Below are 22,503 nucleotides of genomic sequence, written 5' to 3'. Positions count from 1 at the left end.
AATGATACAAACGCGTGAGCGCAAACGGAATTGAATTTGAAGCTAAAACGAAGATTTTACGGAATTCGGAACGATAGGAGCATTTTGGGTAATTTCCACATTAAAGATATTTCTACATTTTTTTACCACACTTTCTCTAACACGTGGCAAGATTTCCCATTTTTCTTGGGGGTCCTTTTCTGTCCCGTGATAATTCTTTCTCACTCTCTATTTTCATCGTCTTCTTTCACTCTCACTCACCTTTACTCCTTCACCTCCTCTTTTGCCGAGACACACACACACCCACACCTCTACACCTGCAACCACAGCAAGGCGACCCCCCCCCACCATCATCCCTTGTAATCCTTGTGAGCCATTGGACCTAGAAATAGGAGAAAAGTACCTTGAAAACTACCTCCCCGCGCTGCACAGTACCATCACTGTGCATCACTATTCTCCGGTGAATTCTGACCATTTCCGGCCAAGGTAAGCCTTGAAATTGGTCTCTATCATTGTAGATCATGTCTAGGTTCATGATTGGTAAGTTTTTGGGTGGTTTTGATGGCGTAGGACCTCGGAAAATACAAAGGAAGGTCACTGTTCATTCTGGAAATTTCCAATCTTGGTTGTTTGGCTATTTTCCAGCAAATTTTCCGGCCAACTCCGATCTCTATTGGGCCTTCTAAGAAATGAATATCTTCTCTACATTTCTAAATTCAAAATTGTTTTCGAATCATCAAGTTTGGTTAAGTATCGAACTAGAAATTAGTTATGAAAGTTGGGAAGAAATTTCCAGATTTCTGGAAAATTTGGCCGTGACCGTTTGACCATCTTTAGGCTATTTTTCCGGCCAACAACGACATAAAATCGGCTATAATTTGGTATGAACTTGTTCTCTATATTTCTAGCTTTAATATGGTTCTTGAATCCTCGAATTTGATTGAGAATCGAGCTAGAAATTAGCTCTGAAATTTGGGATGAAATTTTCCGGATTCTGGAAAACTTGGACCCGTGGCCATTTGGCCACTTTAAGACCATTTCCCCGGCCAACTGCGGCCACTATTCGACTTCAAACTGGTACCACATGTTCCCCAAATTTCTAGCTTCTAGTTGGCTTTTGAATCATTGAATTTGGTTGAAAAGTGAGCTTGAAATGAGCTCCTAAATTTAGGGGAAAAACATGAAGAAAAAAAATCTGGAAAACTCACGATGAAGGCATGCGAGGTGCGCGTGGGTGCATGGAGGAACCCGATGTCCCTCCTTAGGTTTTTCAACGTGCCGGACCCGAATCCGCCCTCTTTTTTTCGAAGTTCGACCATTTTAAAATAGTTTCTTTATTAGCCGAATTTTGTACGAAGAACTCGTTTATATGTTAATACGTTATTCATAATTACATAATGGTTTCATTTCTAGGTGAAACACATTGCAAGGATCCTTGAAGCGGCGAGGCCGGTTTGACCCGATGTCATGTTTTGTGAGTGGGCATTTTGTTTTCATATATATATATATATATATATATTGTATAGTTTCCACAAATGCTTTTAAATTGGTTTATACATATATTGCCATGATTTATTTAATTCTAAAAAAATACTGTTGTGTGGTTAAGATTTATATATTGTCATGGCATATTCATATGCATTTTACCTGCTCATAAATGTTGTACTGTTGTGAGATGCTAAAATAATCCTACGGGATGCGCAAGTAAGTTCAGGTAAGTTTATATTGTTGATTGAAATCATTGAATCATTGAATCATTATGGCATGCATATATATATATATATATATATTCATGTAGTCCGCTCATCATTGCTACACCTAGGTATTAGTGCTCAGCCTAGGGTCAGGCTAGTCTTTCACATGTTATTCACATCAGCACTACACGCTCGCTTTGAATCTAAGTAGGTGCTAGTCATGTCATACAGATTGCAATAGGCAATTCTGACTCGTATGTGACAGTGACTAGCACTAGTCTTTACGAGATTGTAACACTAAAGCGTATATTATTACAGATTTCTGGATTTTATTGTTGGCATGCATTTGATTTCATACCTATACATAGTATGATTTTCAGGAAACTATAGATATTTTACAGCGAGGGGTTAGTATGTTTGGAAAATAACTGTGTTTCATAAACCTTTGTTTTTGTGCCCACTCACCCTTTTGTTTTTCGTCCCTCCAGGTTCTAGTAGCAGAGTTTTTGTGTTGATGAGGAATATTGGCAAATCTTGGTGCAGACGAATGCCTTCAATGGTATAATTTCTCATCCTATTTTACTGTATTGTACTTATGCTCTGTCACCACGTGTGAATTAGGTTCATTTCAGCTCACAGCGCACTCTTATATTTAGGCACTTTTAGGTTTAAATTTATTCACATTTTCCACATCACTGCACTTTATGGCTTCGTCACCTTCTAGGTTTCGGCCAGCACAGCTCGATTCAGAGTCCTAGTGGACATTCTGGGTCGGGATGTGTCACCAAAAATGCTTTCAGTCATTTTAAAAGCACTTCCTAATGAGCCCTTAGTTTTTCCCTCTTTCCTATCGACTCATTCTCTCTCTCCCTCTCGAAACCTTCCCTAGTTGCTTTCTATTTCAAGTTTCAACTTGAACTTAACTTATTATCTAATTTAAAATTTCAAGTTATATATAAAAATTTGCACTCAAATTAAAACTGACAAACTCACATAATAATAACACCAAAATTTAGCACTCAAATATGGAATAAAATTGGCAGAGTCCAAATATCCAACTAGTCTCAAGTGATTTATTGAAAAATAATATGCAAAATAGATGTTACAAAGGTCTAAGCAACTCTTACAAAGGTCTAAGCATCATTTTTTTATTTTCTAACACCTAGAAGCTAATTGTAGTAGTAACGAACTGCCTAGTGCTCAAGCGGCATTTAACGAAAGCTTTTAGAACACTGTAATTAAATATCAAACATGCTATTCATGATACCGAAACTTAAAACCTTCCACTGTTAAATTCATGACCTTAGTGCTATATGTGATGTGACCTTCAATTATTACCATCTAATAATTGGAAGCACAATACGTGCACCCACCTAAACTTTTTTTATATGTGGCTATAAATTTGTCTAAAGTTATCTTTTATAAATGGCTATAAATTTATCTACAATGATACCATGTTCATCTCATTGCTACGATCTGTCAGTGAAGCAATGCCTGAAGACTAGCTTAATTAATAATTAAGAAAGTTCAATTGGGAAATATGGGATCAGATCGTCAGCCTCTTGTGGTTCCTTTTCTAGACTTGTCCAATGAAAACATGGAGCCTGGAACAGATGCATGGCTCTTGGCATGCAAACAAGTCCAGCATGCCTTGGAAGAGTTTGGCTGCTTTGAAGCTGCTTACAAAAATGGTACTTTGGAAACTCAAAACTCCATTTTTTCTGCGTTAAAAGATCTTTGTGATCTTCCTTTAGAAACTAAAATGCAGAAGACCAGTGACAAGCCTCTCCACGGCTATTTTGCCAGAAATCCTCTCTTTCCTCACGATTTTTCCACGGGCATTGAAAATCCAGAAACTGCAGAAGGAGCTCAAAACTTCACGAGTATCATGTGGCCTGCAGGAAATGAACATTTTCTGTATTTTGTTTCTCATTCCTAAACTTTCTTTTCGTTTACTGTATGAAGAAGGGATTTGTCTGGGTAAGTTTTCGTGGAAGGGTTAAAACTGGTTTCTTATGATTAAAAGCGTTTTTTACTGTCTGGTAGAAAATGTTTAAAGTGCTTCTATGCTCTAGAAGTTGTTACTCGAGAAGTACGTGACGATGCTTCTTTAAGAACCACTTCTAACTATTTTTTTTTTTTTTTTTTTTTCAAGAAGTACTTGGATCTTCAAGCAAGTACCTATGTTGGCATATTGAATATAGACCATACATTTAGACAAGATTGCACTCTGATAGATGATATGGATTCATAGTTTGCCAACATAAGCGTATGTTATTTGAAACTGGTAAATAAATTTCAACATCGATAGTGCCTAACATTGAGCGACTGTTTGTTCTTTGAACTAGTGAAAGTGTTCATTCCTTCTCAAAGATGATGGTAGAATTGGATCAAATGGTGACAAGAATGGTGTTTGATGTTTATGGGGTGGGGAGGCTTTATGACTCTCAGCAGGCATCAACCACTTACCAGCTTAGATGCATTGGATATGAAATACAGGGGCAGACGAATGAGAATGATGTGAGACTGTTTCCTCACACAGACAAGTGTTTCATAACCATACAACATCAAAGTGAGGTCAATGGTTTGCAGATCAAAACGAAGGCTGGCCAATGGATTGATTATGCACCTTCTTCACCTTCATCTTTTATGGTATTGGCATCCGATATACTCATGGTGGGTCACTTTCACATATCATATTATTCTTGCTTATATTGTTCTAAACTATTGTAATTTACAGGATTCGGGTGCAAGGCGCAAACGCACATTGCCTTGACTAACTGTCTTATCTCACTTTTTTTTTTTTTTTTTCCTACTTTCATTTGGTAGGCATGGAGTAACGATAGGGTATGCGCATGTGAGCATCAAGTCATCCTGAAAGAGAAGAAAACAAGATATGCGGTGTCATTATTCTCATATAAAAATAGTGTCGTGCAAGTACCTGAAGAGCTAGTTGATGACAAACACCCTTTACGATATAAGCCGTTTGATAACTTTGATTTCCTTCGTTTCTATCTAACTGAGGAGGGACAGAAAGCTAAGCATGCTATCAAAGCCTACTGTGGTGTTTGAGATCTTATGCGCCATTGTTTTAGATTCTTGTCTGGCTTCTTATGCATGCAGTGTATGAATAAATAAAGCTGTAGTGGGTTTTCCAAAATAAATAAATAAAGCTGTAGTGTTGTTTTTTCCGATGTGTTGTTCGCTCAATTTTTTTTCGTCTCATCCACTTTACCGCAGCTAAACCTCCGATCTCCAACTCCCGTCATCCAAGGTATCTTCAACATTCAACAGTAACAACAGTATTGAACGAAACATATAAATATATATATGTTTTAAATAAGGATAAATATTTTGACAAATATTTTTACATTTTTTTGAAATCTTTAGATTACAAAACATCCAAAGGTCCATATTCATTCATTAAATGATATGGATGCTTAAGTGGATTTTAACTAATATTAAACATAAAAATAAAATTCAAAAAGCATAAAATATGACACTAATTAAAAATAAAATTAAAAATGAAGAAACACTAGTTTTAAGTGTGCAAACAAGAAGGGACGTAGAAATCCATTGATTAGAAGTTTTGTAACCTTCATCTCCCTCTTTGCCGATGAGGTTTGCAACTTTTATAGGATTGATATGAAATTTTGATGTCTTCTACAATGAATCAAACTGTTAGTCTCTTGAATCTTCATTACATAAGCAAAATGTACAAAACCCTAAATCGTATATTATTGTTCATATATGTAGGGTGATTAAATTAGGTTTTGCAAAATCTTTTTAGTTTTGTCGATTTAGGTTCATTGATGATTTTTCTACTTTTTTTAGTTTTTCAAATCAAACAAACAACTTGATTTTATTGGTCAGCACTTTCATATTTTTTTTTTCTTTTATTATAGCAGTTTCATTTTCGTTGAGTATTAATTCTATCCATGGTATCACCTTTTTTTTTAAATCATTTCTTTTTTGTTATTTATTAGGGTTCATTTTTTATAAAATGAAAGAGGAGACTTCATCCAAGGCATTGTTATTTTCATGTTTTTTTTTTTTCTTATTTTTTGACTTTTTATGCTAGTTTCAAAGTCTGATTATTGGCTTTTTTCAATTTTATCCTATTAGATTTTTTTTTTTTTTTAAATTAGTGTGTTCTTTATTAGTTATAATCCACATCATCATCCAAGTCATTTAATGTTCAAACCTCCCCACATCACCCTTAATCTAGAACGTTGAATGTTATAAAACCGGAAGGCTGCAAGAAAATGTAAAAATATTTGTTAAAACATTTGTCCCTTGATGCTATCCTTTTAATATTTATTTATAATTGTGTATCAAACAAATTAGAGAAACCAAGATAAGCTTTGGAAAGATCTGAGATTTCCTGGCATCAAGCTCAGAACCTTTGTCATATTCAATCTCTACGAGAAAACAAAACCTTGAGTGGTTCTTCAATCAACCCAACTGTTTTTCAACACAAATCCAATTGTTCTTCAGCTATAATCTCAAAGCCTTCCTTCGAAGAGGCGCAAAAACATTACTTACGAGCATGCAAAACAGGAACCAAGAAACAGTATCAAACGATGATGCATGTTATGATCAAACTGTTTCAGTTTCAGGTCATTGTCAACTCGGTTAAATTTACACAGTTTCTCAAGTTATATACATGCCCTACACACAGTAAGTACAACGAGCAACTTGAGCTGAGCTAGTTTCTTCAATGAAGGCGTCTAAGTAATTTAGCAACCTAGAGAAAAGAGATAAATATGAACATCTGTTAACCTGACCTCCAACACAACATTAAGGCAACTACACTTTACCTCCCTATTGACTGACAACAACATTGACCAGAAACACAACCTGTGGTGGGTTTTACAAACTAGTTTTTGAGGTAATTTAATTCAGTAACTCTGAAAAGGGATCATGCCTGGTAACCATGCTAAAGGAGGTTACTCGGGATCACTCTCCGCATCCAGAAAGCTGAACTCTCTATGTGAACCTAGCTTGATTAATACCGCTCCTCGATTCTCTTCACTCCATTGAATACCTTCATTCTCAACAAGTTCGATGACCTGTACAATGCAAGCAGCAAGAAAAGTATTGAACGAAGCTTATGTTTACAAGGTTGAGAGATCAAATAATCCAATTAAAGAAACCAAGATATACTTTTGATAGTTCTGACACTACTTACAATGATTGCATAAAAAGATGGCAAGGTAAAATTCATTGATCGTTACTTTCATTTATTATGCTATACAGGAAGAAAAGAAAAAACAAACTCTGGATAATTGTTATGAAAACTCAAACTTCCCAAAAAGAAAACCGTTGTTAGCGTTCAACCACTTCAAAAAGAATCCCTAATCAACATGCAATCGAGTGAAATAACACCAAAAACTACACTAGCAACATACAAAAAGGCACCATCATAAAGTAACAGACATTTTATTTGCACATACATTAAGACGGGCACCAATATGAAATTTTAATATGCATTACCAAGCACCCCACTATTTCCCCAAGAAATTCATGCCAAAAAGAATTTGAAACCCCTACCGATTGCTTCAGCTTTGACTTTCCATAATCATGTGACCCGTACCCTGTGATAACCCTGAGGAATTGAACCGCTGCACCAGAGCAAGCAAGTAAATAGACCACACATGATAAAATTGCAGAATAAATTTGTTCAAAGGGAAAGCAAAAAGAAAATTGCTAACACTTACATTGTGCATACGTCCCAAACAGTAGATGCATTTTTAAAAGTTTCATGGCTTGTTTGACATGTTGCCCATGCAAATCAATTGTTATCACATTTTCTATGCCCTTGTTTCTGCAGATTAGAGCATTAGCTTAGTTTGTCTACAAACACAAAATGTGAGAGTTGAATAAGACAACTAATATTTTCAAGCCAGCATTGCACCAACCTAGCTTTAAAGATTTCCTGGCTTGCCCTTTCATCAGCCACTTGTGCCAATTTAGTTTGTATCCTCCCCTAGCAAATCAAAAGATAAGAGGTAACATTTATACCTCAACTTGAATTCAACTCCTTTTCTATAAAATATAACTACATACATTACAAAACACTTGTCCGTGAGGCTTAGCCCTCTTGGAAATAGAACCTTAAACTAATACTCAAAGGGGCATCAACCTAGGATATTGTTTTATCCTACACCATTGAGTTGATAAGGAAATTGATAGAGGGAAACCAATGCTGCTTTGTTGGATGGTAAATCCACAAATCTAGAAAACACACTGGCCAGACACTACACCATCAATAGCAAAAGCTGACATGCATGCCTCAAAGCACATCATATTTTTCAATACATAGAAAGCACACTTCCCAAACAACAAAACAATGTTATGCTCTTAGAGAAGCCCAAACCTGCTCAGCGAGGTAACCTGCATGTTCCCGTGCTCCTCTTGAATATGCCGTTGCAGCCTGCAGAAAAATGTTCCATCATCAGTAAGTTTCTAAAATAACCACTGAAAGTAAGGTGTTAAAACCCTTACTTTCTGATAATAGGACCTCATTGAATCCCAGTGCTCCTTTGCAGTTCCTCTGAATGCATGATATTCATCTCCTTTAACTACATTTAAGACAAAAAAATAGAGGACAACAAAGATAAAGACATTGCTATAGCTGGGTAGATAGAGAACTTTAAATACTTTTGGTATAGATAACAGTTCATTCCAAGAAAACAATAGGATACATTCAATAAATAAATCAAAACATTCATTCTGAAAATAAATAAACCATTAATATAAAATGAAATTAACCCCTAGCACAGGACAAGATGCAACTGCAAAGAAGCGTGAGGAGATCGAAAGTTTGGTACCATAAGTGTCCTGCTGTGCTTCTGCTGCGCCAGAAGTGCAAACATTATACCCAGGTGCCAATGACTGCAATTTAGTTGCAACATTCTTCCAATTCATGGTTTTTGGTTCATATTCAGGACTCTTGGAGATGTTAAACAAAGATTCCAACACCTTTTGAGGGAGATCTGCCGGGGTACTTTTGGGGCTAACAGGAGAATGAGCTTCAGAATTAGTGAGTACCTTCCCATAATTCCTAAAACAAAGAAAACACCATCAGGTTCTAAATTTTTAACATCCACAAAGCAAGGAACCAAAGAAATTGAGCTGAAAATTCTGGCCTACAAAAGGGACTAAGTCTATATTGTGCCATATTTGGCTAAGCTGCATAATAGCATTTAAATAGGCGAATGAAATACTTACTGACATAATTAGCACAAACAAAATGGATTGACCGAAGAACAAATTATGACCATCCAGATTAAAAACAATTGGACATCTAGTTTTGGACAATATCAACTGTGTCTCCGGGAAATATGTCAAAGGAACCAAAATGAGTGAATTCTCCAATAACATAATCCTCTTGTCCAAGGGTTCTCATGATAAGCTAACATCATATGCTAACTAAATGCATGGCTCTTAATGTTTGAACATAATATTACAGTGCACATCCTGATACAAGACGGCCGGTTAACATATTAAACATTTGTTCCTAAACATCAAAATCCTATATGGCCACACACTACAACATGACCATAGAACTCCATGAAAGTACTACATTTTGATAAGCTTTAAGTATACTCAAAGCTTACATCTTTCCTTTAAAATAGAATAAACAATAGCTAGGGATATAAATTACAGTGTAAGGTTTAAGCATTCATAAAGAAAAAATAGAGGTAAAAAGACAAGTCAATTAGAATAATTTGCCTGCAAGTGTATCCAGCATACCATATATTATCCTGCTCATATTCAGATGAATGAGAAGTGCACTCAGATGCCCTATCTGTCAACTGTCACAAAATTATGCCATTAATACATATGCAATGAAGAAAAGAAATTTTAACAAGTAGACACAAACGTTTTAGGGGCCAAAATATGTACAAATAACAATTCATAAAAAATAACATGAACTACACTGTCAGTGACTATCCTTGATAAGCCAACGCATCAAGCCACTTTACTAATCTCTTACGGACAACAACAGAAACACATCTCAATTTCAATAAGACAACCCTCTGGAAAACCAGGGTAACGTCTACGTCCTATCAAAAAAGAAAAGTGGTAATAACTAAGTCCTCTTCAACTGTTTTAAAAGTGTAATGAATCCAGGGTAGCACGACTGATTTAAAAGAGTCAAACCTAAACCAAGAGACCCATCCTGATCTGTCAAACCCCATACCTAACTTTCTTTTTGTCAGTCTGTATGTACGTTTTGTGTATGCATGTGTATGTGTGTGTTTGAGAAACAGGAGAGAGGAGGTGGTGTTGCTTGCTGTAATTTCAAAATACAATATACACCGAAAAAGCCAGATATGATCTGATAGTTTAAAATTCAAAGTGACATTGCACTAGTCATGTATACTTGAAATGAGTTGAAACAATCCCAGCCTCCAGAAACTCAATCCCCCACTTGCAAAGAAGCGAGGCCAAGCAGAGCAGAACATCCAGAGGAGTATTTGTTCTTCCACAGGCCACAGTCTAGTAACTTCTGGCGAGGGACTGATAAGAACAGATTCTTAGCAAAAAAATAAACAAGTACAAGAAAGCATCTAGAGATGCTCCTGTATATGAAACAAAATATGGTATCAATAAAACACAACTACCATAAGCAATGAAGAACAAAAGTGAAGGCCACCCTAAAGTCTGTCATGTGGCAAAGGGAGTTTTAGTCTTTTACTGTCTAGGGTTTTAAAATACAGGATGCCAGTTCCATCTGGCTTATTGGCCTTTTACTTTCCTTGTTCTACAAGGATTATTTCCTTCTTCTTTAAGGATTTTAGGTTTACGTCTTTATAAATTACATCCAACTCTCTGGGGAAAGAGTTAAAGATCTAATAGAATTGCTGGAGCTTTGCTTCTCTCTAGGTTTGTATGATGCAACCTAACCCTAGGTGTGCTACCTACGGCCTCTAGGAGTGATCCTAGAAACCCTACAGGTGCGAAGTCAGTACTACTGACTTAGTAGTTTCTATCCTTATAATCTTCCTTTATCTTTCTTTCAAATATCTGCTGTGCCTTCTTTTTACAACTCATAAATTCAACAAGACTCAAACTAGACTGACATCCTCCCAAAATTGAGGTTGTCCTGCATCAAAGCACAAACCTACAAACTCACACTGTAACAACAAATCAGAGAATGCCACCATAAACATGTGAGGTTAACCATGCATGTGAGCTATCAAATAATGTTCCACACACTGAAAACAACTAAGAGCACAACCTTCGCTATTATGTTTACCAAGTATCGTCACACATTTAAGAACACAAAAAGTATACTTACAGCATCAGACTGTTCGAAGGGATGTCTACTATCTTCCTTAAAAAACATACTATAGTCAGACCTACTACAGGACTGTTCGTACGAAGAAGAAACCTCAAGCAATGCATCCAAGGCCTGAAGAAGCATATAAATAATCATCAGATTACAACAGCAACAACCTATAGGTTCAATTATGGGTTCTCTTTTAGCTCGGACCAAGTTTCTAACATGCCCGTGACACCTGATGACTGTTCTGCAATCATCTTGAGCACTGACGGAAACATAATAGAAACTCTATACAAGCTAGCCACAACTAACTCATCTTCCTTGGCATAAGGCAGCACTTAGAAGAGAACAGAAAAGATGAAAACTTTTCTAACTCGCAATGCTCCTAATACCTTTTCAACATCATACTCACACTGACCTGCAAAAACAAAATTTCAGGTTATACAAGAACCCCTACTTCCACGACTAAAAGGCATTTCATCCTTAATTCATCGCTTGCGTTACCATAAACATGAAAACAAACAGAGTATACTTACAAAGGACGTCTCTAACAACCGCCAAGCTCAGATCAGACTCATCTCCAAGCATAGAACAAAGAAACTGCTCAGCTTCCTCTTCCCCTGCAGCACCTCCATTACCAAAACCCTTCCGCTTCGACATCTCTGACAACGTTGGACCCCTCCTGGGAATCGAGCTCACGTACTCTTTACCCAAAACCGTCGATACCGTTCCGGCGGCCGCCACAACCCTCTTCTGCTTACCCCTAAAACCCTTCTCGCTCACCAAATTCTGAATACAACCCGACTCAAACCCTTCCGACGAACCCGAACCCGAGCTCGAGCCCGCGTCCGATCCACCACCCGTTGTAGAGCTCGTGAACGGCTCTTCAGAACTTTCAGTTCCAGCCACCGCCCGTTCCAAAATCTCCGCGGCCTTGTTCGCGTCGCCATCGGCTTCGCGATACGCATAAATGGCATCGTCAAGCGATACCGACGAGAAAACCTCCGTAAGCGCGCGGATTACCTTCTGTTCTTCGTCTTCCTTGGCGATCCGCGTCGGATTCGCCGAGCTCTTCCTCTTCCTTATCCTCTTCGTGTGCTTCATCGCCGCTGCTGAAACAGCTAGGGTTTGACTATAATCCGTCACGATGCCGACGATTGGAGACTGATGATATAAAACCCTAACGCGAAAATCCGAGGATTAGGGTTTCTGAGACCAGCCGGTGGGCATGGAATCAGATCAGAAACCCTAGATTGGGGAGGCGGAGCGGGGAGCAGAATTGGAGAATTAGAAAAGCGGATATGGCTAATCCGGGGATTTCCCAAAATATCAGATGGAGGTGGTGGTGGTGGGGGTCGGGTGGTGGTTGGCGAATGGTTGACAAGGATACACGTCTTTTTGTTTTTTTTTTTTTTTTCTTTTTTGGTATTGGGGGACAGCTGTCTTGGACTTCCCTGAACCAAAAGGAAAATTATCCGACTAACGGCTGGTTTAGTATTGGTACTTTGAAAAAAATCTACTTTCTGCTATGCTATGAAAATAAACAGTTATGAAATAAAGTAGTAGAGTGTTTGATAAATTTTTTTGTAAAAGTGCTTTTGAAAAAACAAAACACTATTATAGTATTTGGTAAATTTTGATGTAAAACAGATGTAAAAAAAAACCTGTTTTTCAAAGTTGGGTTTTAGAACTTCTTGTTTTTGGCTTTTTTTCATCCAAAACTATGAAAAAAACTGAAGCTAAATGTTTACCAAACACAAAAATAGCACCCAACTTTTTTTTTATACTAGCTTTTTTCAGAATCACTTCAGTACCAAACCAGACCGTACTCCAATTATCAGGGAATCTGTGGGCACAGACGTATCAAAAAAAAAAGTAGTAAAGATTCTCTCACTTCTTATCCTCATTCATTTTCCTTCTTTTTATTTTTTTTATTATTCTCATTCCTTTTCCTACTTTTTTTTTTTTTTATTCTCATTCCTTTTCCAGCTTTTTTTTATTCTAGCTTTTTTCATAATCATTTTAGTATCAAACCAGACCTTACTCCAATTATCAGGGAATCTATGGGGCCCGAACGTATCAAAAAAAAAGTATTAAAGATTCTCTCACTTCTTATTCTCATTCATTTTCCTTCTTTTTATTTTTTTTATTATTCTCATTCCTTTTCCTACTTTTTTTTTTTTTTTATTCTCATTCCTTTTCTTCCTCTTTTTTTTTTTTAACAAATGATATTATTTACAGTAAGGGGAAGAGATTGGGCTTAGTTTCACAATTGGTTAATAATAATGTGGTTTAAATTGGCCTTTGGAGAGAATCGAACCTAAGACCTTTCAGGTACAAGTGAAGAGGAATACCACTAGACCGTAGTACTAAGTGGCATTTTTTTTGGTTAAACGATAGAAATGTTAGGTTAAGTGTCACTTAGTATTACGGTCTAGTGGTATTTCTCTTCACTTGTAAATGAGAGGTCTTAGGTTTAATTCTCACCAAATGCGAGTTTGAACCACATTATTGCTAGCTCATTGTGAGGCTAAGTCTACCCTTTCCACTTAGTGTAGATAATATAGTTTGTTAAAAAAAAAAAAAAAAAAAAAAGGTGTTATTATTAGGGAGCCAATGAGAATCGAACCCTCTCCTCTCACACTTTATTTATTTATTTATTTTTTGTCTTATTGTCTTTATAAACAAAAATCAATATAAGATACTGACGTAGCTTAACCGCAACTGTTCAAGTAGGAGGGATAGAAGAAGAGAGAATCCTCCTCCAAAAACAAGAAAATTAAAATTCGAAAATCTCACTATGTAAAAAAATTTCAACTGATTTTAAATTTGTAAAAATTAATTCTGCAATTTTAAAAAATCAGTTTCAGAGTTCATGCGCCTCTACAAGATTAGCTTCAACATTCAATGCACTCATGCAATATCAGTTACAAAATTCTGGTCACATTAACACATTTATTGGATTAGTTAACGACTTTTTAACAGCAGCAGATAAGGTTGGAGACCAAAAAATTATTTAGAGAGGGCAAAGTTGAACAAAATAACTTTCAAGGGATGGTGGACCCAAAAACATTTCACAGGGCACTACAGTAATTAAGTCTTAGTAAGTGAGATAAATAGAGGCCGTTGAGTCTGGGATCATATTTTCTTTATAAGAAAAATTAATGAAAAGGGTTTGAAAACTTTGAGTTTTAACGATAACGACAAAATAAAGGGTAAAGTGAATAATACTAAGCTTGACTTTTTAGTGTAAAAATATAATTTTTCATTAAAGTAAACAATACTGCGGGTTTTTCGTTAAAACTCTATTCTTTATATTGATTCCCCATTAGTTTAGGTAAACTGAAAAAAGCATATTTCTTTTGTTTTAAACATTTGGTTTATGCATCTTTTCCGTTGTGTTAAGTTTTGATTTAAGTGGATGGACACCTATCAAAAAATTAAAGGAGGAGAGACAAAAACGGAGACAGCATACCCGCAGACGTCGAATGCATGGCCGATAACTTCATATGCAAAAGTGAATGTTCGTCACCAGTTATATGTGATTTTCACTATTTGTAGCTTCTCGCACACTTTTTTATTTTTGACTGTTGAAGTAAATAAATCAAATGAAACCATCCGCCATGATTAAACAGTAATGGGATTGTACCGGCAATGTATGATGTACCAAACCCCAAACTGACTACAGCTTAATGGCCCCGCCCAATTTACAACTTCCGCCAGGTTTTTTTTTTTTTTGGTCCATCGATAAATTTTGTTAGATTAGCTATCAATGAATTCGAACTCACAACATCATGCAAAGACTGAACTCATTTCCACCGTTGTAATAAAAGGTCATTTGCACCTTCAGCCAGGTCTCAATCGAAATGGTAGCATGTTGATACTTACTCTAAGGGGATTCGATATTTGAAAAGAAAACCACCAAATTCATTACTACTTGCTACTAGAAGTAAAATTCTCTTAGACAAAGCAACTTCTTCTTTTCCCTTTTTTTTCTTTTTTCCATTTTTGCATTGGGGTTCTACATCGATCTAAAGAGTAAAGATACACGCATCTGGGTTCGACATGATGCAATTCCGCCTACCCTATGCAAATAGATTTCTACATTACATTCCAGCATAAGGTTATGGATGAAGAAACTTACTGCTACACTGTCGAGAATCATGGTTTACCGGCAGTGTCAATGATTTGAATTGGTTCTTCATTGACAGAGACCGGTAACAATTTAGGCTGTGCCGCGTATTGAGGGAGGACACCCTGTTCCATTGACTTGGGGGGAGAACTTGGCAGATCCCATTGAGGTTCCTGAGCAAGGCACTTTGTTGTCTGCTTAGCTGCTCCTAGAGATCCATGAAATTGCTCATGTCCTGCTATGTTCACAAACTTAAACCTGTCATCTTTTCTTTCGCTGCAATTAGCGCACTGCATTTTTCTCCTCTGCACCTCTTCACGAACTCTCTGCAAGACATAAGGTGAGAGACTACAATTAGATATTTGTTAAACAAGACGTCCTCAGCTCACTATCGAAACAATTGGTTAAAACTTAGTCGTTATTATTCGCCGATGCACCCAAGTTGGAAACTGATCATATTTTCAGTCTGTAGAGAAAGAAAAAACTGGAAAACACGACTTGACATAGAGATATGCACTTTTTTCAGCAGCATAACAACATGATGCAATTCCGCATACCCTATGCAAATAGATTTCTACATTACATTCCAGCATAAGGTTATGGATGAAGAAACTTACTGCTACACTGTCGAGAATCATGGTTTACCGGCAGTGTCAACGATTTGAATTGGTTCTTCATTGACAGAGACTGGTAACAATTTAGGCTGTGTCACGTATTGAGTAAGGACACCGGTTACAATTGTTGTCTACTTAGCTGCTCCTAGAGATGCATGAAATTGCTCATGTCCTGCTATGTTCACAAACCTAAATCTGTCATCTTTTCTTTCGCGGCAATTACCGCACTGCATTTTTCTCCTCTGCACCTCTTCACGAACTCTCTGCAAGCCATAAGGTGAGAGACTACTATTAAACTTGGATCCAATCTATATTTTGAATGATGATCTGCTGCAATTGCAGCAGAGTTTTATACACAGTTTACTACACACGCATGCAAATAAACAAAACAACTGGAAGTGGCATCCTTGCTGTCTATGAAACATCAGTCAGTATACACATGCAGTGGCCTTGCTGTCCACTATGCATGTGTCCTTGTTGTTTAGAATAATCATACATCCTTAACGTGGGAACCATATTCCAATCTGTAAAGCACAGTGGAATCTGTAAAGCACAGTGCACTGCATGTGGAGCATCTTTAACACTCCCCCTCAAGTCGGAGCGTGAATGTCAATGACGCCTAACTTGCCTAGATGCGTTTGAAAAATAGGCGCACGCAGTGGCTTAGTAAACAAGTCTGCGACTTGTTCTCCCGTTCCGACATAGGAAGTTTTAATTTCTCCCCTTTCAACCCTCTCACGAACAGTGTGGCAATCAATCTCAATATGCTTTGTGCATTCATGATACACAGGATTTGCAGCTATGTGTAAAACCGCTTGGTTGTCACAAAATAACTTTGCCGGTTGAGAATGCTCAACACGTAAATCTTTCAACAAATATCGCAGCCAACTTAATTCACAAGTAGCTGCAGCCATGGATCGATACTCCGCTTCAACAGAGGAACGAGCTATTGTAACTTGTTTCTTGCTTTTCCAGGACACAAGTGACTTTCCAAGGAAGATACAATAACCCGTCACTGATCGACGGGTAATGGGGCAACGTGCCCAATCTGCATCACAGTAACCGATTAAATGTAATTCACTTTGGGAAGAGAACATTAAGCCTTGTCCGGGTGCTTCTTTCAGATATTGGAGAATGCGATGTGCTGCCTTAAGATGGTGAAGTTTGGGTTCTTACATGAACTGACTGAGATTATTTACTGCATACGTAACGTCTGGCCTTGTAATGGTGAGATAGATTAGTTTACCAACCAAACGTCGATATCGAGTCGGGTCCTTGAGAGCATCACTACCCGTTGTTGTCAACACTAAATCAGGTTCCATGGGTACCTTGGCAGGTCTTACTCCAAGCAAACCAGCTTCCTCCAATATATCCAAGGTATATTTACGTTGGCAAATGGAGATCCCAGCCTTGGACCGAGCAACTTCGACACCAAGAAAATATTTTAATGGTCCGAGATCTTTAATTCGGAAACAACCACTAAGAAACTTCTTGAGTCGACTAATGGCTTCCTCATCATTTCCTGCAATGATCATGTCATCAACGTAGAGTAATACCACAGTAATAGATTGTCCACAGACCTGAGTGAATAACGAGTAATCCGCACGGGACTGTTGGAAGCCAATTTCTTGAATGGCAGATGAAAAACGTTGGAACCAGCTGCGAGAAGCTTGCTTGAGTCCGTATAACGATTTGTGGAGTCGACAAACCATGGTCTCCCCCTGTCGACAATATCCAGGAGGCGGTATCATATAGACTTCTTCATGCAATGCACCGTGAAGGAAAACATTTTGGACATCCATTTGATGAAGAGACCAGCTGCGAACAGCAGCAACAGTCAAGAGACAGCGGACAGTAATGAGTTTAGCAACTGGAGCAAACGTCTCTTTGTAATCAATCCCTTCGCGCTGCGTGAACCCTTTGGCGACAAGGCGGGCCTTGTAGCGTTCGATGGTACCATCGGAATGGTACTTGATTTTGAAGACCCATTTACAGCCAATGGGTCGTTGGTGAGGAGGGAGGGGAACCATAGTCCAGGTGTGATTGGCTTCAAGGGCTTCAATCTCAGAGTTCATGGCTGCAAGCCAGTGAGGGTCATGACGGGCCTGCTCATAAGAGGCTGGTTCAACCAAGTGAGAGATGTTGTGGACAAAAGAGCAGTGAGCAAGAGAGAGATGAGAGTAAGAAACATACCGTTGAAGGGGATATCGGGTGCCGGACATGGTGGAAGGGATGACGCTGCGCTGAAGCAAAGCAGCATGATGTGTCTGGTAGTCACGAAGATGGGCAGGTGGGTGTTTAATGCGGTCGGAGCGGCGAAGAGAAGGAGGTTGCGAAGGTGAGGGAGCAGATGCTGGCGAGGGAGGGATGTCTGGGGGTGAAGGAGTGATATCGGCAGTGGTAAGGAGGTCAGGAGTTGGAAGGGATTGAGTTGAGAGGAGTGCAGGAGTGGGATCGTCATGAGGGATAGGTAAGACAGGGAAGTCGAGGTCTTTTTCTGGTGGTGAGGTAGCAAGGGGGAAAATATGCTTATTAAAGATGACATCACGAGAGGAAAAAACGCGTTTGCTATCAAGGTCATAAACACGGTAACCCTTTTGGCCAAGGGGATAACCCAGAAAGAGGCAGCGACGAGCACGAGCATCAAATTTGTGGGAGGGGGTAAGGTTGGTGGCATAGCATAAACACCCAAAAACCCGGAGATGAGAGTATGTAGGTAGTGTCCCATGCAAGAGTTCATAGGGAGATTTGTGGGAAAGTAAGGGTGCTGGAAGGCGATTGATAAGGTAACATGCAGTTTGTATACTCTCCCCCCAGAATTTTAAGGGTAGGTTAGCTTGAAATCGTAAGGCACGGGCAACGTTCAAAAGATGGCGATGTTTGCGTTCAACTACCCCGTTTTGTTGAGGGGTGTGTGCACAGGTGTGTTGAAAAAGGGTGCCATGAGTGTCTAAAAACGAACGCATAGATACAAATTCTCCCCCATTGTCTACACGAAGGGTTTTAATGTCACGATGAAACTGGGTTTTGACCCAAGAAAAGAACGAGTGCAACAAGGTTTGTGTATCTGATTTAAATCGCATAAGATGAACCCATGTGAAACGGGTAAAGTCATCTACAATGGTGAGGAAGTAACGTGCCCCAGAGTGTGTATGGATTTTATGTGGCCCCCAAATATCACAGTGGATCAAATCAAAAGGAGCAACTGATTTTATTGAATTGGAAACAAAAGATAAACGAGTTTGTTTTGCTAAAGGACAAACATCACAAACATGTGTAGAATCAAAGATAATTTCTGGGATAGTCTGGGATAAAGAGTGAAGGGGAGCCGAGGATGGGTGCCCAAGATGTTGATGCCAAAGTGCCGAGGTACGTTTGACATGGTGAGCGAGATGAGGGTTTTGTGTTGGAGTGAGGTAGTAAAGTCCATCAAACTGCTTGCCCAGGCCAATCATCCTCTTCGTAGCCATGTCCTGCACAACACAAAACCCCGGGTAAAATATCACAATGCACTTCAATGCCCAGGTCAACTTACTCACAGATAACAAATTCACATGAAATTGTGGCACATGTAAAACTCCATCAAGAGTTATCTCGGGGGACAATTTAATGGACCCAATGGTTTCAATCGCAGCCTGTCCGCCATTTGGTAAACCAACAAAATCATGTTGGGTTTTAGTGTGATTATGGCTGAGTGATAAGTGAGAAACATGATCTGTGGCCCCGCTATCCACGATCCAATACAATGTTGGATCATAATGTGCAAAATTGCAGTTGGGTGTATAGATACTTGTTGCATGTGCAAGGGGCAGATCGGTACCATTCTTATTGCGAAGGAGAGCCATGAGTTGGTTGTACTCCTCGGTTGTGAACGTTGCATCAAATTTGTTGGAGGTTGTTGCTTTGGTAGCTGGTGACGGTAATGCTTCAACATTGTTGGAAGTTGGAGGTGCACGTCTATTTCTGGGCTGCACATTCTTCCCGTGCCATTTGTGTCCTTCAGGGAATCCAATAAGGAAAAAACAACGTTCGACTGGATGTCCTCCGTCACAGTAGCTGCATTTGAATATCTTCCGTGAATTAGGGTTGTTGGCACCATAGCCTCGTTTTGGTGCTGTCGAATGACTGGTTTGCATTGCATGGGCGATAGGTTCACGTCGATTTACCACATCCAATTGGCGTTCATGTTGAAGAACCAATCCATGGACTCGTCGTGTATCTGGAAGTGGGCTCATCATTAAGATAGAACCTCGTATAATTGAGTAACTCTCGTTCAGACCCATTAAGAACTACATGACTTTCTCTTTTTCTTCCCTGTCTGCATGTGCCTTGGATCCCTCGCATTCACAGGCAATGGGCCCATGATATGATGCTAATTCATCCCAGAGAGCTTTCAATTTTGTGTAATAATCTGAAACAGATAGCTGTCCTTGTCGGTGTTCGGCAATTTCTTGTCGAATTTGATAGATCCTGGAATCGTTTCCTTGCGAGAAATGATCCTCAAGATCTCTCCATGCTGCTGATGCAGTTTTGCAGTAGAGTATACTGTGGGCAATGTTGCCCTGCACGGATTGCCAAATCCAGGACAAGACCATGTCATTGCATCTCTGCCAAATTGGATACTTGGCATCAGTGGTTGCGGGATTCTTGATTGATCCATCAATGAACCCTAGTTTGTTTTTGGCGCTGAGGGCGATTCGCATAGAACGGCTCCACTGTCCATAGTTGTGTCCATCAAGAAGTTGTGAGACTAAGACAAGACTTGGTGAGTCTGAATGATGCAGAATGAGAGGATCAGATACATGGGGTATCGTCTCAGTTGGTCTTTCGTCGCCCATGGTGGCTGTGTTTAATGAAGATGGACTGGTTGTGTTTGTGGCGGAAGCAGAATGAGCTTTCTAGAGTCACCAAGATCGGTGCTCTGATACCATATTAAACTTGGATCCAATCTATATTTTGAATGATGATCTGCTGCAATTGCAGCAGAGTTTTATACACAGTTTACTACACACGCATGCAAATAAACAAAACAACTGGAAGTGGCATCCTTGCTGTCTATGAAACATCAGTCAGTATACACATGCAGTGGCCTTGCTGTCCACTATGCATGTGTCCTTGTTGTTTAGAATAATCATACATCCTTAACGTGGGAACCATATTCCAATCTGTAAAGCACAGTGGAATCTGTAAAGCACAGTGCACTGCATGTGGAGCATCTTTAACAACTACAATTAGATATTTGTCAAACAGAACATCCTCGGCTCACTATCGAAACAATTGGTTAAAACTTAGTCGTTAATATTCGCCGATACACACAAGTTGGAAACTGATCAAATTTTTAGTCTATGTAGAGAAAGAAAAAACTGGAAAACACAAGCTCACATAGAGATATGCATTTGTTTCAGCAGCATAACAGCATGATCCGGCTATAATAATCGCTCTATATACAAGAACAGAACTTAACCAAATCTATCATATCGAAATACGAATTCAAATCTATTAGACAATATTAGTGGCATAAGTTATACACTATTGAACAAATCTACATGCTATCCTAAAATCCAAAACCGAAGCAGAGCAATGGCAATGAAAAATGAGAGATAAACCTGCAATAACTTGGAATCAAACTTGGGCAATCCAATTTTGCCAACAGTCAGTGACCCGAAAAGGTTGCCGAGCAGTGCAGCATCAGGCACAGTCAAGCCATTCACAAGTCCGGCGACAAACCCACCAAGGAAACTGTCTCCTGCGCCCGTCGGATCAACCTGGTTCGTTGGAAAAGGCCCAACTTCCACCTCACTGTCTCCCCAATAAACTTTACACCCACGCCTCCCGTTCGTCACCACAACACAGCAGAGCTTCCTCACCTCCTCCAGCTCCAAAAACAACGCCTCCTCCGCCGAAGCCTTCAAAAACCCAATTCGCGGCAAGAGGTGGAAGAAGCCATTCTCCTTCAAACCCACAAGCTTCACGGTCCCGTCGACTCCGTCGAAAGCTCGAATCAGAGCCTGAATGTCGACAACCACAGTGCTGCAAGTCTCAACCAACTTCTCCACCGTCTCAACGGTGATCTCACCGGCGACACCGACAGCCATTCCGAAATCAAATCTGTATTCGGGGAGATCCGAGGGCCTAATCGGGTCGCAAGCTCTTACCCGTTGCAGAACCCGGTCACGCCGTTCCCCACCGCTGACGCCGGAATCAAAATGCGCGTGGAAGAGAGTGGTTTTGCAATCGGGTACAACAATCGGGTCACGCGGGACCGAGTAAGCGAAGTCCGGCCCGACTTTGGAGACCAAATTACAGGGAACGGAAAATCCATCGAAGACATTGGAGATGAAGGAGGCAGCCCCGCCTAGAGTCTCTGCCAAAATGACGTCGTCTTTGAATAAAACGTCGTGGCAGTAGTTGCCGGCGATTAGGACCCTGGGAGCTGAATTGGGTTGATTCGGGCCTCGACCATGCGGGGTTTGGCGGGTTTGGATTCGATTGTGTGATCCGCAGGTGGGTTTAGGGATCATGGGTGAGAAAACAAAGAATAAGAAGAAAGATTGTTAGGGTTTGAGAGGCGCCATTGAAGAAATGAGGAGAGAGAGAGAGAGAGAATAAAGAGAAGACGGGAAGGAAGACAAAGTTTTGGATTTTTGCATGTGCAGGTGTCGTAAAGAATTTATAGTGCATGCCCGCATGCGGATGAGATGGCGGGAGGGTGACTGCTGCTGAGGGAGGACCATTGGGAATTGTCACTATAATTTTTTTTAAGATACTTGAATACAGTCCTTAATTCTT

The 22,503-nt window shown here is 39.3% G+C and overlaps 3 protein-coding genes across 5 annotated transcripts; 1 reads left to right on the top strand and 2 right to left on the bottom strand.

The window, feature by feature from the left end:
- Positions 1–258: 258 nt before the first annotated feature.
- On the top strand, positions 259–4,864 carry LOC103963190 (probable inactive 2-oxoglutarate-dependent dioxygenase AOP2). 2 transcript variants are annotated; one of them, XM_048569016.1, is made up of 7 exons: positions 259–465; positions 1,393–1,453; positions 2,162–2,232; positions 3,157–3,364; positions 3,527–3,590; positions 4,022–4,349; positions 4,503–4,864. In XM_048569016.1, the coding sequence occupies exons 4-7, from the start codon at positions 3,214–3,216 to the stop codon at positions 4,743–4,745; spliced, it is 786 nt and encodes a 261-aa protein (XP_048424973.1). In that variant the 5' UTR covers positions 259–465; positions 1,393–1,453; positions 2,162–2,232; positions 3,157–3,213; the 3' UTR covers positions 4,746–4,864. The 2 variants fall into 2 exon arrangements, with proteins under 2 accessions (XP_048424973.1, XP_048424972.1); XM_048569015.1 differs by having other exon boundaries at positions 262–465; positions 3,157–3,590.
- Positions 4,865–6,242: 1,378 nt separating this feature from the next.
- LOC103963191 (SMR domain-containing protein At5g58720) lies at positions 6,243–12,310 on the bottom strand. Its single transcript, XM_009375966.3, has 11 exons — positions 11,505–12,310; positions 11,361–11,386; positions 10,984–11,097; positions 9,432–9,493; positions 8,507–8,739; positions 8,181–8,257; positions 8,053–8,109; positions 7,595–7,662; positions 7,394–7,500; positions 7,227–7,297; positions 6,243–6,745 (listed from the first exon to the last, which is right to left on the bottom strand). Exons 1-11 carry the CDS (start codon positions 12,070–12,072, stop codon positions 6,623–6,625), a joined length of 1,506 nt encoding a protein of 501 aa, XP_009374241.2. The 5' UTR covers positions 12,073–12,310; the 3' UTR covers positions 6,243–6,622.
- A 2,457-nt stretch (positions 12,311–14,767) lies between these two features.
- LOC103963192 (inositol 3-kinase-like) lies at positions 14,768–22,468 on the bottom strand. 2 transcript variants are annotated; one of them, XR_669675.3, is made up of 3 exons: positions 21,321–22,462; positions 15,718–15,977; positions 15,286–15,426 (listed from the first exon to the last, which is right to left on the bottom strand). XR_669675.3 is itself a non-coding variant. In XM_048569644.1 (2 exons), exons 1-2 carry the CDS (start codon positions 22,233–22,235, stop codon positions 15,130–15,132), a joined length of 1,212 nt encoding a protein of 403 aa, XP_048425601.1. In that variant the 5' UTR covers positions 22,236–22,468; the 3' UTR covers positions 14,768–15,129. The 2 variants fall into 2 exon arrangements, 1 of the variants encoding a protein (XP_048425601.1); XM_048569644.1 differs by lacking the exon at positions 15,718–15,977 and having other exon boundaries at positions 14,768–15,426; positions 21,321–22,468.
- Between the last annotated feature and the right edge of the window lie 35 nt (positions 22,469–22,503).

Source organism: the organism of the source record quoted next, unplaced genomic scaffold (assembly GCF_019419815.1).
Source record: "Pyrus x bretschneideri cultivar Hongxiangsu unplaced genomic scaffold, Pyrus_bretschneideri_v1 Contig5, whole genome shotgun sequence".
In the NCBI taxonomy this organism is placed as follows: domain Eukaryota; kingdom Viridiplantae; phylum Streptophyta; class Magnoliopsida; order Rosales; family Rosaceae; genus Pyrus; species Pyrus x bretschneideri.
The sequence above is the reverse complement of the archived record's forward strand: the minus strand, read 5'-3'. Positions and strand labels throughout refer to the sequence as shown.